This window comes from Asterias rubens, chromosome 4, assembly GCF_902459465.1.
Source record: "Asterias rubens chromosome 4, eAstRub1.3, whole genome shotgun sequence".
In the NCBI taxonomy this organism is placed as follows: domain Eukaryota; kingdom Metazoa; phylum Echinodermata; class Asteroidea; order Forcipulatida; family Asteriidae; genus Asterias; species Asterias rubens.
Window position 1 is genome coordinate 18,462,972 of NC_047065.1, and position 15,692 is coordinate 18,478,663.

General features: G+C 42.0%; 2 protein-coding genes across 3 annotated transcripts; both read left to right on the forward strand.

Moving 5' to 3' along the window:
• Positions 1-395: 395 nt before the first annotated feature.
• Positions 396-13,437, forward strand: LOC117289010 (carbohydrate sulfotransferase 15-like). 2 transcript variants are annotated; one of them, XM_033769906.1, is made up of 7 exons: positions 593-672; positions 4,430-4,667; positions 5,116-5,190; positions 5,842-5,986; positions 8,484-8,637; positions 10,626-10,770; positions 12,209-13,437. In XM_033769906.1, exons 1-7 carry the CDS (start codon positions 667-669, stop codon positions 12,379-12,381), a joined length of 936 nt encoding a protein of 311 aa, XP_033625797.1. In that variant the 5' UTR covers positions 593-666; the 3' UTR covers positions 12,382-13,437. The 2 variants fall into 2 exon arrangements, with proteins under 2 accessions (XP_033625798.1, XP_033625797.1); XM_033769907.1 differs by lacking the exon at positions 4,430-4,667 and having other exon boundaries at positions 396-672.
• Positions 13,438-13,564: 127 nt separating this feature from the next.
• On the forward strand, positions 13,565-15,194 carry LOC117289011 (alpha-N-acetylgalactosamine-specific lectin-like). Its single transcript, XM_033769908.1, has one exon. The coding sequence runs from the start codon at positions 14,346-14,348 to the stop codon at positions 14,862-14,864; it is 519 nt and encodes a 172-aa protein (XP_033625799.1). The 5' UTR covers positions 13,565-14,345; the 3' UTR covers positions 14,865-15,194.
• The last annotated feature ends 498 nt before the right edge of the window (positions 15,195-15,692 follow it).

Sequence of the window (15,692 nt, forward strand, 5' to 3'; positions counted from 1 at the left end):
TGAAAGTATCCAGTATCAAGTTTATAGAAAAGGGAAATAAATGTTCTCATGCCTGTTTATAAAAAAAATAGCATGTGTCTTTTCACGTAAATGGAACATGCAAAAATGGACCAAAGAGATTCGCAATTTAGTATGTATATACAATTGCAGAATGTCCTAAAGATAAAGGGTATTTTCCCACGTGTTAGGTATCACTCGTTCAGTAATGAACAAGTTCGATCAGCGACCATTTTAACCACCACTACCTGGCACAACCGCCCAATGCTTTAGTCCGTTGATCCAACTTGCTTATTGATTCTAAATTTGTTTAGAAGCTCAATGTGGAGAGACAGTAGTAGCAACAGCCATGCGCGGCTAGATGCACGTAAGCACAACTTGATGGACCAACCCAAGCGATGAATATGGACAATCCATGCATGATTTCACTTTCGGGGTATATAGTAGGTCATTAATTACCAGACGAGGTTATAACAAACTGGCCGTAGCCTGGAAATGAATTCATTTTGAACGACAACCTTATTGGAAAATTGTTACCAAGTTGCCCCCAGTTTGCCCTATCGGGATAAATGTCGGGTCTCTTCTTATATTTTGCTGTCGAATGGGACTGTAGGAAAGAACTGATTTGTCATCCGCCAAATACGTTTGAAGTTATTGCGCTTCATCGCCATGAAGGTGAGTTTTGTTGTAGTATACTTTGTTCGGGTGTCGATAGAAAGGGGGATATAATATTATACCACACCTGATGCGGCAAAGGGACCCATTAGGTTCCTATTCACACCTGATGCGGCAAAGGGACCCATTATGTTCCTATTCACACACATTTTTCCTGTTGCACAGAAAGTGTTCATTCTAATAACTGATTTTTTTTTCATTTGGGGGTTACTTTTCCATTTTCATCGCATAATGTCACTAAAGTCAAACAAAATTGCTATCGAATCCATATTTTAAAAGTTGTTGTGAAGAGATTTTAAAAATCAATCAAATTTTCCTAAATTAAATTATGAATTGAAATGGATGGATTCAAATTGGATAACAATATAACACACAATTCGATGTTCAAGAGATAAACAAATGTATACCCTCTTTGTCTTACACTTAGTTTGAGCAGCAATTATAGAACAATCTCCCTTTCCACTTCTCGGCTAGGTTTGATTAAAAAGTGATTCACAAATTAATTCTCTGTACATTTTTTTTGCTGGGTTTTGGGACAACAAGGAATAGAAAGTTTGTTATCCACTCCTCTTTTCGGCTTGGTTTAAGCAACAAGGAATAGAAAGTTTGTTATCCACTCCTCTTTTCGACTTGGTTTAAGCAACAAGGAGTAGAAAGTTTGTTATCCCCTACTCTCTTCGGCTGGATTTAAGCAACAAGGATTAAACATTTTGTTATCCCCTCCTCTGTTAGTGTTCGGCTGGGTTTCGGGACAACAATCTATCCCCTCCTGTTTTGGCTGGGTTTGCGCAACAATGATTCGCGAGCAGGCGTAACATTCGCAAGGATTCGTTGCCCTAAATAATAAATTTGAAATTTTTCGTAAGCTCATTCGCAACGTTCCCGACGTTCGTTGGCTATTTGTAAGGCATTTGGCAATCATTTGCCAGTGTTGGTCAGCAATCGTAATATTGTATTGGTAATATATTGGTAAAGAGAGGTCGAGGGACGACCGATGAGTGAACGAGATAAAAAAATATTCACTGACCAATCGCTATTTTGGGGCGAATTCACCGCGAATTCAAATATTCATATTCGCAAGAATAATATTCATATTCGCAAGAATAATCGCCACAGTGTGATTGACCGATCTTCGTAATAAGTAGGTGGAGAATGACTTGTGAATGTTCCGAATTTCTAACCAACGCTTACAAAGACACGGCCAACATTGCGAAGTTTGAGCGATTGTCAAATATTTCCTCCCGTAAGCATATTCGCTAGCAAATTCGCCACAGTGTCAGAGTAGCATTAACGTCCCCTGCCTGGGCATCCTATGTGGAAACAACAAATAAAAAGGAAGAAAACGGAAACTTGCGAGCATTTGCACACCAACGTCGTCAACGTAGCCTTCAACACGTGAAAGGTTCGAGCTTTGACAGAGCTCTTTTGCCAAACTTGTAGCTGTTCATTTTAAACTGCAAACGATTCTATTTCCAGTGAATATACACACAGGGGGCTAGGTGAAATATTCTGCTCAAAATCAGCTCAAGGTTTTCTTTTATGAACGAACAAAAATGCGCCGTGGGCGCTATTCCACATCAATGGATGACATTGTACTTGTGCCTTTGTTCATTTTGTTTGCAGGAGTTTCTCGAATAACCTATGTGTGACTAGGATAGAAAAAGTATTTTATGTTTTTTTAAGGATTTGTTTGTTATATTTCACCAGTAGTACTCTTGCTAAAAATTAAATTCTGTCCATAATCAGCATCACAACAACCTTTTGTATTCACTGTCTTTGAAGATTTCAGAATAAAAAAAAGTTATGTGGAATTGAATTGAATTTAACTTAAGGTTTCAGAATGGACCACCTTTTGTTCGATTATTAAACTGTTATATATTTTTATAGTTCTACAATACTATTCAAGACCCTCTGGAAGGTCGACACCATACTACATATAGGTACATATAGTCTATGGGGAAACCAAAAACAAGATGACAGAAGAAAAAGTTGGAAGACACCATAATGTTACACTGTTGGTAATTACTCAAAATAATTGTTGACATGTAACGAGCAATGGTGAGCTGTTGATAGTGTAACTCATTGTGAGAAACGGCTCCCTCTTAAGTAACAAAGTTTGTGAGAAAAGGGTAATTTCTCACTTAAAAAATCCACTCAAGTCGGGACAGCCAGCAGTTCGCGCATGAGCAGTGACCTAGCGAGAGCACCGCCGGCTGCAACTCGACTATCTCACCGCGTGAGACCATAAACGACTTGTCCTCAAGTCTAATCGCGTGCGAATCCCGAAACTCAATCAAAGTTTCGACAACAACAATACTTTTATTCATGACTATTTTGCTCAGGCTGTATGCAGTTGTTACGGTCAGTCGGTTTGTACAGCTCTTGCCATTAACGCATGAGAAAGCAAGATTGTATTCAAGCATTCCTTTGTCAATTATAATCTGAACAAAACCCGTGGGTTGTCACAATGAAATTATGAACTAACAAGTTACAACTCTACGTTGGGTTGGGTTCAAGAGTAGACTTGGTTCCAAGTCTTTGATCGTGGCTTTTCAGTCATCCTGCTGATAGCCGCTACAAACGGCGCCCTCTTGTGATCAACCTTTGTCATTTAGTAGATTGTGAGTTAGGGTGCGTCTTTATCCGCAAGGATAAAGACAGGTCCCCGCTGTCAGATCCAGTGATTCCATTTGATACAATCATCGTTTGATAAACGTGTAGTGACATAGATGCCCAAATATCACTGCTGACACGTCCGCAATAGAAGTTGACAGCGCATCTCTATGTGAATGACCGAGGTCAGAGGTCAAACTACTTGAATTATTTTTTAGGCCGGTCTCTGGCGCCCGTCACGAGCCTCGAGGTGTGACGTCAGATGTTCAGGCTAGGGCGCTTGTAGACTGGGCCCCTGTCTTTGGGTGCGTTCGTTTAGCTTCCCCTGGGTCGACCCCAGTCTGCCCCGGTACGTTCGAATAGCTATGACGGGCTCACCCGGGTCAGCCCCCAGTGCCCTGCTTGTGGAGTGGGTCACTTTGGGGTGACCTGAGGTGCATGCCTTCACCACGAAAGGGCGAGTGTGATCGTTCGATTAGCTCTGGTCAGTGGCTCACCCGAGTGAGCACTGCGGGGTCAACCCAGGGAAGCTAAACGAACGCACCCAGAATCCGCAAGGATAAAGACATGTCCCTGCCGCTAGATCCAGTGATTCAATTGGACACAATGATTGGATAAACTCCATCAAGGAATCTTCGATCAAGTTCCATGCTTCTTCTCATTGAAACCAAGTCTCGACACTCATGGTCTTTTTCTTCAGCTGCGCCACGCATCTGGAACTCTCTACCACTTAATCATAGATCTTGTTTTTTTCGTACCACAACATTCAAATATGTTCTCAAAACGTATCTTATGTCACAGGTTTTCAAGGACTAATTTTGTTGTGTCTGTTTTTCTTGTTTTGTTTTGTTTTGTTTTGTTTGTTTTGGTTTTTACTGCGCCTTGAACACCCAGCAGGGTGGATACGTGCGCGTTACAAGTCTTATTATTATTATAAACTTGCAGTGACATAGATGCCCAACTGTCAAGTTCGCAATAGAATTTGACTACGCATCTCTGGGTGTGTTCGTTTAGCTTCCATGAGTCTACCCCGCGGTGCTCACTCGGGTGAGCCTCTGACAAGAGCTATAAACGAACGACCACTCACCGCTCTCGTAGTGACTTGCGCTATCTTACCATCTGATTTTGTTTTCTTGACAAATAGGTCTTCGATGCGGTGCCGGTAACATTTCTTCCTGAATTTAAAAATCCTTGCTGGCGGTCTCAACTCTCTGATAAGGGTGGTACGTCATCTCCCCTCATGTGTCTACCGTATTTCTTTCTGGCCGGTATGCCAAAGTGTGGTACCACTGACATCTATGCTAAGTTGCATACGCATCCCCAGATTGTTAGACCTGCCGCCAAGGAGCCACACTATTGGAACAGAAAACGTTTCACTGGAAGTAAGTTTCTAATCAGGTGAAATCGTTTTCAAAACTGACCGTAATCATAACGTAATTCGGGTATAAAGCACCCTTGGGTAGAGGTCGTAAGACGGTTTCTTGAACAGTTGACTTCACACTTCGACGCCACTCTCTGATGTCGTTGTTCGGGAGCCTCGAAGTGTTGTGACGTCAGATGTTCAATGTAACAGTAAACAGACTCATTTAGACGGGATTAATATTATAGATTTCCAATCACATCACTTCGGACGGAGCCGTTTCTAACAATGTTTTATAATATCAACAGCACCCCATTACTCGTTACCAAGTAAGGTTTTATGCTAATAAATATTTTGAGTAATTACCACTGGTGTCCACTGTCTTTAAAGCAAATGTAACAAAATAAATACTACAATAACTCATTTAAATAAAATATTATGTTTTATTTAGCGATTGTTTATAATTTCAGTGAGCCTACGTCAATACCTTAGACAAATCAACGGAGCAAAGCATTGGAAAGGTTCGGACTCCATGATGATCACGGGTTTGTATACATAATTGTGTGTTTGCTTTGCTCTTCCATCTTTTACGCCCCCTTGCTCCCAAAACAAACATGTCTAGTTCATGACACTGTGGAATTATGTGTTATTACTTTCCGAAGCCTGAGGTAGTAATACGACCAAAAATTACCCACAGGGAAATGTAGGGGGGTCCACAAGAAGTGCATTCTTTACAAGTTAATCTGCCTCTTGGACCAGCTCATCTTTCTGGTGTGAACATATTTGCCACCTTATCGAGACCATGTCGAGACTGAGAACAAAAGCGAACAGAGAAAACAAAATGTCACATTTAAGGAATTCTGTATACAAGAAGACACAGCAAAGATTTATAAAAAAGATGTCTCAACACTGGAAAGTAACAACATAACATGTGTGTGCGATGGTGGGTGTGTGTGTTTGTATTGCCTACCCTCCGAGGACATTTTACCAAAATGGACAATAGGTCATCAACAGGTCCTCAATAGGTCCTCAATAGGTCCTCAATAGGTCCTCAATAGGTCCTCAGTTCTTTGTTTTCAGGTGTCCTCACTAGAGTACTAAGAGTCTCCGGTTGGGGAGAGGTCCACAGTTGGAAAACTCCCAATTAAACCTGAAAAACTTCATGACTTCTGAACATTGGCACGTTCTCTTTTTAGGAGACTCTTCGGTTTCGACGTTCTGGGCCAATACAAAGGGATTCTCTGACACGAAAGTTGGTCCTTCACATACCACTGCAGAAGTTATTCACGCAGTCTTGCCAAACTCTAAGATAATTGTCACATTTCGAGATCCTGTTCAAAGGTGGGTGTAGGATTCAATTGGAAACTTAATATCATCCATATTTAATGGTGTTTGAATATTTGCACGGTGTGAAGAATAGGAGTATTATAATTAAAAATATGAATAGTAGATTTGCGGGTACAACCATGTGTAAACATCTCTTTTGAAGGAGTGTTGGGTCTGAAAAAGAGCCGGTTTGGGTCTCGACGTTTCGAACAGTATACTCTGCTTGTCTTCAGAAAAAATGCTGGACTACTGGTGGTGGTGGAGCTTATGTATAGGGATGCACATTTGGGCGGGAAGGATCCAAGCTGTCTTTGTCCGATGAAGCGAGTCTTGGCCCAAGACGATAGTGCTCGATGTTGGATAGTGTACTACGCTCAGCTGTAAATCGCTAAAGCGCGCCCTCTTAAAGTCACCTAAAGTGGTATTTTGTCAAAATAAAACTGTTGCCACTAAAATATGTGTTTTGATGAGTGGACTATGAATAAACAATTAACTAAGGTTTAAAAAAAATTAGTTTCCATGTTATTTACAAATTTGAAAAAAAGCCCGACCCGAGAGGGCGCTGTTAGTGATGTCAATCGAGGCGTGATGAATCGCATGCAGTGCCAACACAAGATAGTGACGCTTGGCGCAAGCTAAAAGCATGCCTGATTTTGTTAACGTTAGGCAAATGCTCCTTTAGGTTCGTCACGTCTTTCAGGTACCTTCTTCGATTCCCCACTAGCAGGAAAAATTGTTGGGATGGCGTCAGGTTTTTGAAAAGAACTTTTCTCTTCATGTCAAAATGTGTAGTGTATTCCGGATTCTCGAAGCACGACGGCTCGAAGTGTTTGCTACACCGCGCTGGAAAAGACGTCGGACGGGACCACTTTGCAAATTGACCTCATCGTTAGTTGTTTTGCTGCATCCAGCAGCAAAAACTGGTCGACATTGCCGGAAAAATGCAAGAAAACTATTTTTGTCGAAACGTGCAAACTCACGACTATTGAATGTACTTGCACGTTTATGTCCGATCGAGGCAAAGTCTGCTTCGATTGACGTCACAAAAGGGGTAGGCGGAGTCACCCCCACACAACTTGATTTATCTTTTTAAACATACAAATCGTTAAAAACGATTACTCAAAAAATTATTTTATTGTTCAGAAACATATACGCTAATGTTTGAAGAACAACAAATAATATTTCCAGGTGACTTTAAGGGCCCGGGAAATTTTTATTTTAGTGATGCAATCTTGGGCCAATTTTGAGGGGGGACATTTTATATAGTGTCCCCCACCCTTCAAAAAGTTGTGTAATCCTTTGCCCCCCAAGATTAGTGCTCATGGCGGGACACAAGCTTTGGTTATACACAGTGCAAACTTGGGCTTCATGATATAGGTGGTCAAAAAGATGGGGGGGGGGACATTATTGATATTGTGTCCCCACCCTCCAAAAGATGGGGGACACATGGCCCCCCTGCCCCCCCCCCCCCCCAGATTGACGCCCATGTCTTTAGCTAAACCATCCCAGCATACATCTCATTCAAGCCTCCGTTACCAGTACTGTGGTTACTGGCTACATGCTGGCGCGTTACATGTGGGTGTTCATAGGGACCTTGCATTAGAAAGGGACTTGAATCAAGTCAAAGATGGGCTATGAAGCTAGGCGGGAAGTGGTATCATTGGCTTCTGCGGCCAACAATTGTTAAGACTAAAGAATGCACGAGGTCGGTGGTTAATGTTCCGAAGATTCGTTGTGTTATGTATAGACGATGTGACCTCTGACGTCACACGAAAACCATCGCATGATTCGGGCGTATACCGCCGGGCAAAACCTTTATGCAATCTTACCATGACTACGTGTCTTTTTGCCCGGCGAAACATGACTTACAGTAGTTTTTTTTAACAGAGGGCGGTTGGGATGTAAACATCGGTCACATGGTGGTTCGTTTAGCTTTCCTAGGTCTACGCCGCGGTGCTCACTCGGGTGAGCCCCTGACAAGAACTAATCGAACGATCACACTCGCCCTTAGTGGTGACGGCATGCACCTCGGGTCACCCCAAAGTGACCCACTCCACTAGCAGGGCACTGGGGGATGACCGTGGTGAGCCCCGGCAAAGCTATTCGAACGTACCGGGGCAGACCGGGGTCGACCCAGAATGCTAAGGCCATCAATTGCAGCTGGTTGGGATTATTTTCCGTGTACTCCATAGACTTGATTTCAAGTCTGAGATTGCGGTAATTCCTCTGCATCAGCCACGCAACCCCCCCCCCCCCCCCACAGATTAGCTATCAGGCGCACCAATCGTAAACGCTAAACGGAGGTTTATCTAACTAGAGGACGCTGTTTCAGGCAATAATGTATTGGTTTATCGGGTTTATCGGGTAGACTCGCAGACTTGGAAACAAGTTTCGTAAGGTTTTACGTGACAACCTTATCGCTCACAAAATCGTAAGTGTTTCTAAAATAATAAACAATATCACAAAAAACAAAAAACTTAGTTTGTATTTTCTTATTTCATTCTTGTTGAAGGTGGTACTCGGAATTCCGATATATGGGAAGGCCTAACAATGATCCCAAGGGGCCGTCAGTGTTCCACAGACAAGTCGTGCAGCAGATTAATCAGTTTAAGTCATGCCAAGCAACACAAGACAACAGGACGTGTGCATATCGTGGGGATACAGGGGTAAAGTTTCCCAATTATACGGTTACATGGTGTTACTGCAAACCAAATAGATATTGTTACCTCACCATGCAATGCCTCAAATCCTGTATAATTAAACGGTTGTACATGTTTTAGATAAATACCAAAGAGTGCAGGTGAGCATAACAACCACATTTCTGGCCTTGGCACTCATAAACGGACACCCAACGTCAACAAAAAAGAAGGAGAAAAAGGGGAGGGGTCATATACAAGGCTCTTTCACTGCGTGCTTACTTCCACTCCTCACGTCCCCTACCAAATGCTTACTTCCACAAGCCCCTACCACAGCATGCTTACTTCGACAAGGCCCCTACCACAACATGCTTACTTCCACAAGGCCCCTCCCACAGCATGCTTACTTCCACAAGGCACCTACCACAGCATGCTTACTTCCACATGGCCCCTACCACAGCATGCTTACTTCCACAAGGCCCCTACCACAGCATGCTTACTCCCACAAGGCCCCTACCACAGCATGCTTACTTCCACAAGGCCCCTACCACACAGCATGCTTACTTCCACAAGGCCCCTACCACAGCATGCTTACTTCCACAAGGCCCCTACCACAGCATCCTTACTTCCACAAGGCACCTACCACAGCGGGCTTACTTCCACAAGGCCCCTATAGCATGCTTAGTTCCACAAGGCCCCTACCACAGCATGTTTACGTCCACAAGGCCCCTACCACAGCATGCTTACTGCCACAAGGCCCCTACCACAGCATGCTTACTCCCACAAGGCCCCTACAACAGCATGTTTACTTCCACAAGGCCACTACCACAGCATGCTTACTTCCACAAGCCCCTACCACAGCATGCTTACTTCCACCAGGCCCCTCCCACAGCATGCTTACTTCCACAAGGCACCTACCATAGCATGCTTACTTCCACCAGGCCCCTACCACAGCATGCTTACTTCCACAAGGCCCCTACCACAACATGCTTACTTCCACAAGGCCCCTGTCATGGCATGCTTACTTCCACAAGGCCCCTACCACAGCATGCTTACTTCCACAAGGCCCCTACCACAGCATGCTTACTTCCACAAGGCCCCTGTCATGGCATGCTTACTTCCACAAGGCCCCTACCACAGCATGCTTACTTGCACAAGGCCCCTACCACAACATGCTTACTTCCACAAGGCCCCTACCACAGCATGCTTACTTCCACAAGGCCCCTACCACAGCATGCTTACTTCCACAAGGCCCCTTCCACATCATGCTTACTTCCACAAGGCCCCTACCACAACATGCTTACTTCCACAAGGCACCTACCACAGCATGCTTACTTCCACAAGGCCCCTTCCACAGCATGCTTACTTCCACAAGGCCCCTACCACAACATGCTTACTTCCACAAGGCACCTACCACAGCATGCTTACTTCCACAAGGCCCCTATACCACAACATGCTTACTTCCACAAGGCACCTACCACAGCATGCTTACTTCCACAAGGCCCCTGCCATGGCATGCTTACTTCCACAAGGCACCTACCACCGCATGCTTACTTCCACAAGGCCCCTACCACAGCGTGCTTACTTCCACAAGGCCCCTACCACAACATGCTTACTTCCACAAGGCCCCTACCACAACATGCTTACTTCCACAAGGCACCTACCACAGCATGCTTACTTCCACAAGGCCCCTATACCACAACATGCTTACTTCCACAAGGCACCTACCACAGCATGCTTACTTCCACAAGGCCCCTATACCACAACATGCTTACTTCCACAAGGCACCTACCACAGCATGCTTACTTCCACAAGGCCCCTGCCATGGCATGCTTACTTCCACAAGGCACCTACCACCGCATGCTTACTTCCACAAGGCCCCTACCACAGCGTGCTTACTTCCACAAGGCACCTACCACACAGCATGCGTACTTCCACAAGGCGATGCCTTGGGGTTAAACTAAGTTTTCTGTCCCTTCTAACCATTTTTGTTTTGGTGTTAATATTTTTTATCGAAGAAATCCCCAAAAGGATGTTACTCAATCTTCCTCCGTGATTGGCAGAAACTTTTCCCACGTGATCAGATTACGGTCATCCGATTAGAGGACTGGTATACCAACTGCACACAGATTCTGCCTCAACTGTTTGAGTTTCTGCAATTGAGTAAGTCACAATGTTTAATAAAAAGAAAAACCATAAGCGATGTGGAAGTACATAAATAAAAACTATTTAATTCAATGGGAGACGTTGAGTCGTTTCACATGGCTGATCATTGTGATAATGACGCAGTTGCGATTTTCTGTAGTAGGTTTCGATCACGTTTATTAAAATTCAGGACCCTTTGCTATTTCATTATTCAAAACTGGAACAGCTTTTACACGAGTGGGTTCTGATGTTTTGTTCATGGATGCGAAAAAGTTGTTTACAAAACTCTCCTGTGAAATGGTATTTTTGTAACGCTTGTTGGTAGCATGCAGGTATGGGGTTGGGGTGGGGGTTGGGGTGCGCAGAGCTGCAGCTACAGAGTACCTGTTATAGATACGACACCGACACCGCTGGATACAATGGATAGATGGCTAGAATGGGTCCATTTTATCACAGTGTTGGACGATGGGCTATGTATGGTGGCCCTGAAGGGACATCGCACATCGCAAATATCTTTGCAATTATCTGCGATGTCGCTAGTATCTTTGCAAATATCTTTGCAGATATTTGCGATGTCGCAAATATCTTTGCAAATATCTTTGCAGATATTTGCGATGTCGCAAATATCTTTGCAAATATCTTTGCAAATATTTGTGATGTCGTCGCAAATATCTTTGCAAATATTTGTGATGTCGCAAATATTATTGCATACTTGATCGCATACTTCGTCGCATAGTTTGCATATTTGTGTCCGATATTTTTTCAAGAGCCTATAGAAGGTTGTTTGGGTTCCAGCCTTCATTCCATTACTATGTACACAGCGAGTTGTACTATTTGCGACATCGCAAATATTTGCAAAGATATTTGCAAAGATATTTGCGACATCGCAAATATTTGCAAAGATATTTGCAAAGATAGTTGCGACATCGTAAATATTTGCAAAGATATTTGCGATGTGCGATATGTCCCTTCAGGGCCACCATAGTTATGTCTCATCCTGATGCACTGATGCTAATAAGACATTGGGAAATGATGTAAACGATGTGAGTATAAATGTGATGTCAAGCCAAAACAAGAAACACCCACAAAGCAATCAAAAATAAACATTGACACTGATCAAAATAGCACTGTAAAACTGTGGTGTTATAATTGACATAATAAGTGTTGTCACATAAAACCATGTTAAGTTTAAACCAGCATTAATTGTTTGAAATAACCAGTTTTGGCAGTTTATTTATTTATTTTTTGTTTTCCAAGTCAAAATTTGTTGTTTCATTAATGGTGGTTTACTTAAAATTTCAATGTAAAGTTTATCATCTAAATTTGGATGGAAACCTTTTAGTTAAGCATTTTAACTAAAAGATCAATACAAATGATGTAATTTTGAAACCTTTTGTAATTTTGTAAAGTTTGCAATCACAGTAGAACGTATACCTTTTTGTTGATTTCCATGCAGGGAAACTTGATAGTTCTGCCATTGAACAGGCTTGCCGCAAGACTCCGTCAAACGTCAACAAGAGAAAGTACAAACCAATGCTACCAGAAACCGTACAGTTATTAAAGGAGTTTTATCGACCTTTTAATGTAGAACTTGCTTTGATGCTTAATGATGAGAAATACCTATGGTAGGATTAACCGGAAATAACTTTGTCAATTGATAAAAAAACAAAAGTGCTCTGACACTTTGTATATTTCCCCTCCTTGGTGATTTTACTCGAGCATACGTTCGTTAACTTCTGACACACTAACATCCCTGTCAGCGAGCGACTGCTGGCACACAAGTGGATCCGGAGGAATTCCTCAAGAGATGTGTAACAGCAGGCAAATGAGTATGAGTAGGATTTGAAACTTTGCATGGTGGAAATACGATATGGAAAGGTTGCGGTAACACCATGTAATGACTATCTCTTGATGAGTTGGGGTGGTTCTGAAAAGAACCGTTGGTTTCAACTAAATGAACATGCAAATGAGTAAGTTTGGACAGCTTCTCTTTACATGAATCAAAGATTATTTCAACTTCCAACAGGGTATACATTTTCAAGGGGGCAAATTATGAGTATTATGGTTTATTTACATTATTATACAACTAGGTGTGACTTAAGCCCTTTTCACACTACAGGTATTTCCCGGGAAAATCCCGGTAACTTTTGGTCGATCTGTTCACACTACACAAACATTCCCGGGAAATAGCTTATTCCCGGGAAATAATTAACCCTGCTCAGGGGTAGGTGTAAACGAGTTTCCAGGGGAAAAACGTTGTTCCCGGGAGAAGCAGCTAGTGAGAACGAAAGCGGGTTTAACTTACCCTACATTTTGCTTCCACTGTGTTGAGACGTCCTTCATCACAGACGTCAAAAATAGCGCGCCAAATAATTCGCGCGGTAACAATAGCCCTTAAGTGCGGTGATGAACCACCAGGGTTCACAGTAAACGGCTGTCGTAGCGAGGATAATGGATGGCGCAGTGTTGATTGGGTTGGTCCTTAAAGACACTGGACACTAATGGTAGTTGTCAAAAATCAGTCTTCTCACTTTGTGGATCTCAACATACGCATAAAATAACAAACCTGTGAAAATTTGAACTCATTGGCCGTCGAATTTGATGGATAATAACGGAAGAAGAAAAAATATCCTTGCCACACGAAGTTGTGTGCGTTTTGGATGCTTGATTTCGAGACCTCAAACTCTTCTCAAACTTGAAGGTCTAAAAAATCAAATTTGTGTAAAATTACTTCTTTCTCGAAAACTATGGCACTACAGAGGGAGCCGTTTCTCACAATGTTTTACACTATCAACCTCTCCCCATTACTCGTTACCAAGTGAGGCTTTTTGCTGATAATTATTTTGAGTAATAACCAATATAGTGTCCACTGCCTTTAAAAGAGAAAAGGGCACTTAATGCAACTTCAGTCTTTTAAAAAATATTTCCCACGTTATTGTTATTTTATTTTGTTTGTATGTTTAACCAGTCGCTTATAAAAACACTGGTTTAATGAAGTTATTAAGCGTATGACAAAAGCCGAAGTTGACACAATGCAAATTCATTAAAACCTGCATTCACTTGTCAAACCTTAGGTATGATTTATTTGTAATATTAAGAATAGTAAAGAGCACCTGTTCTATCATTTGAAACATTATAAAACAACTTCAGTCTTTGAAAAACTGTTTTCCCCATGATAAATTGTCTAGTATATTTGACCAGTCAGTTATAAAAACACTGATTTAATGAAGTTATGAAGCGTATAACAAAAAGCCAAAGTTGACACAATTGAAATTCAATCTTGGCTATGATTAATTTACAATAACATTGGGAAGAGAAAAGAGCACCTGTTTTTGTACATCATTTGAACAATTATATGTCTTTTAAAACTTTTGTGTAATGAAGTTATTAAGCGTATAACAAAAGGTGAAATGGACACAATAGAAGTTCATTAAAACATTCATTAATTACAGTTGTCGCCTCAGGGACTGGGACAGTTATCGAAATGCTTTATAAGTCGCAGTTTGTTCCCAGGAAACAGACACGTTCGTGTAAAGCAGAGATATCCACTCGTTCCGTTGCTGCATAGAGTTTGAATTCTGTTTTATTCTGCGATGGCATTTTGGAAGGTTTGTTTCCTGATGTGGCAGTTGATCGGTCTTGGATTGGCCACTGATGGTCCGGCCCCACCGTTTGAGCTCAGGGAGTTCGAAGAGCTACGCCAAGCATCATGCCCATATTTGTATCAGGAGTATGGTAACTCCTGCTATAGAGTCTTTACCAATCAGAAAACACAGAACGAAGCCGAAGCCGATTGCGGACTGGAGGAGAGACCAAGTGGACAGGGTCATCTTGTGTCCATTCTAAGCCAACAGGAGAACGAATTCGTGACTGACCTTTGGTATTCAACCAATCCACCAAACACAGGTGATACAGCATGGATCGGACTCAGCGATACAAATGGTAGTGATAACATTGGTTTTATTTGGTCTGACGGGAACTTTAGGTTTTACACCAATTGGGTAGAGAGTCAACCCATCAAAGACAAAAAGTGTGCGTTTCTTCGAGGAGGCTTTTGGACAACTGAGTACTGTGAGAGAAAGATGCCCTACATCTGCAAGGTTCCGCTGTGAATCAGTGACTGATTGCTGCAGCAGCCAAGCTCGACACACCATCATGGTACCTCCGTAATCACTCAGAACTTTCTCAAGTTGCTTCCTGAATTATCAAAACAATTAGTTACCTAGTCAGCCACTTTATGGCGCAAATTAATTCATCTTTGGTGTATTTGATTGGCGAATTTTATTAGATAAGCTTGAAAGTTTGCAGCTTTCGTATGTGCATCCTTGGATTCAATTTCGTCAGCTGTTTCATATAATTAAAAGACACTTGACACGTTTGGTAACTGTTCAGAGACTCTTATTCTTATTCTTACTTGGTGTATCCCAACAGTATGCATAACAAACCTGTGAAAATGTGGTCATTATATAGTTGCACGAACCCCCCCCCCCCCAAAAAAAAAAAAAAAAAAAAAAGCCTTGTTGCGCAAATTTGTGTGATTTCAGCTGCATGAGAAAGGCTTTGGGGGTTGAAGTATTTCTCAGATTAGAATATTATTTAAATGAGTAGTTACTTATTCTTAGCCTATTGGTATGCAGGGGTCGCTTGCTTTCGCAGCCGAGGTAAAATGTGAACATTGCAACACTAGTTTGAAAAGGATTGAGACAACATTTCATTACACGAGTTATCAAAAGATGAACGAATTTTATTTATGAATATTTTTTTTTAAATCATATTTTACTGCCTGGTACAATTTAGGTGTTCAATCCATCATCTACTTCATAATTTGAAAGTAAGTTTTGCTGTTTGACTTTGATTTTGGTTTCAGTAGTTGGTGTTTAATAGTAACCTTCTAATGTTTCTTTAGGCAAAAGGCCTAAAAAAGCATTACATTTTTAAAT

What these genes read in the sequence shown, in the direction of transcription:
- LOC117289010 (XM_033769906.1), top strand. An exon ending in CAGAAAACGTTTCACTGGAA is followed by an intron (nt 4,668 to 5,115) that starts GTAAGTTTCTAA and finishes TTATAATTTCAG; the next exon opens with TGAGCCTACGTCAATACCTT. An exon ending in CATATCGTGGGGATACAGGG is followed by an intron (nt 8,638 to 10,625) that starts GTAAAGTTTCCC and finishes TTTTTATCGAAG; the next exon opens with AAATCCCCAAAAGGATGTTA.
- LOC117289011 (XM_033769908.1), top strand. Translation starts at nt 14,346, where the DNA reads ATGGCATTTTGGAAGGTTTGTTTCCTGATGTGGCAGTTGATCGGTCTT.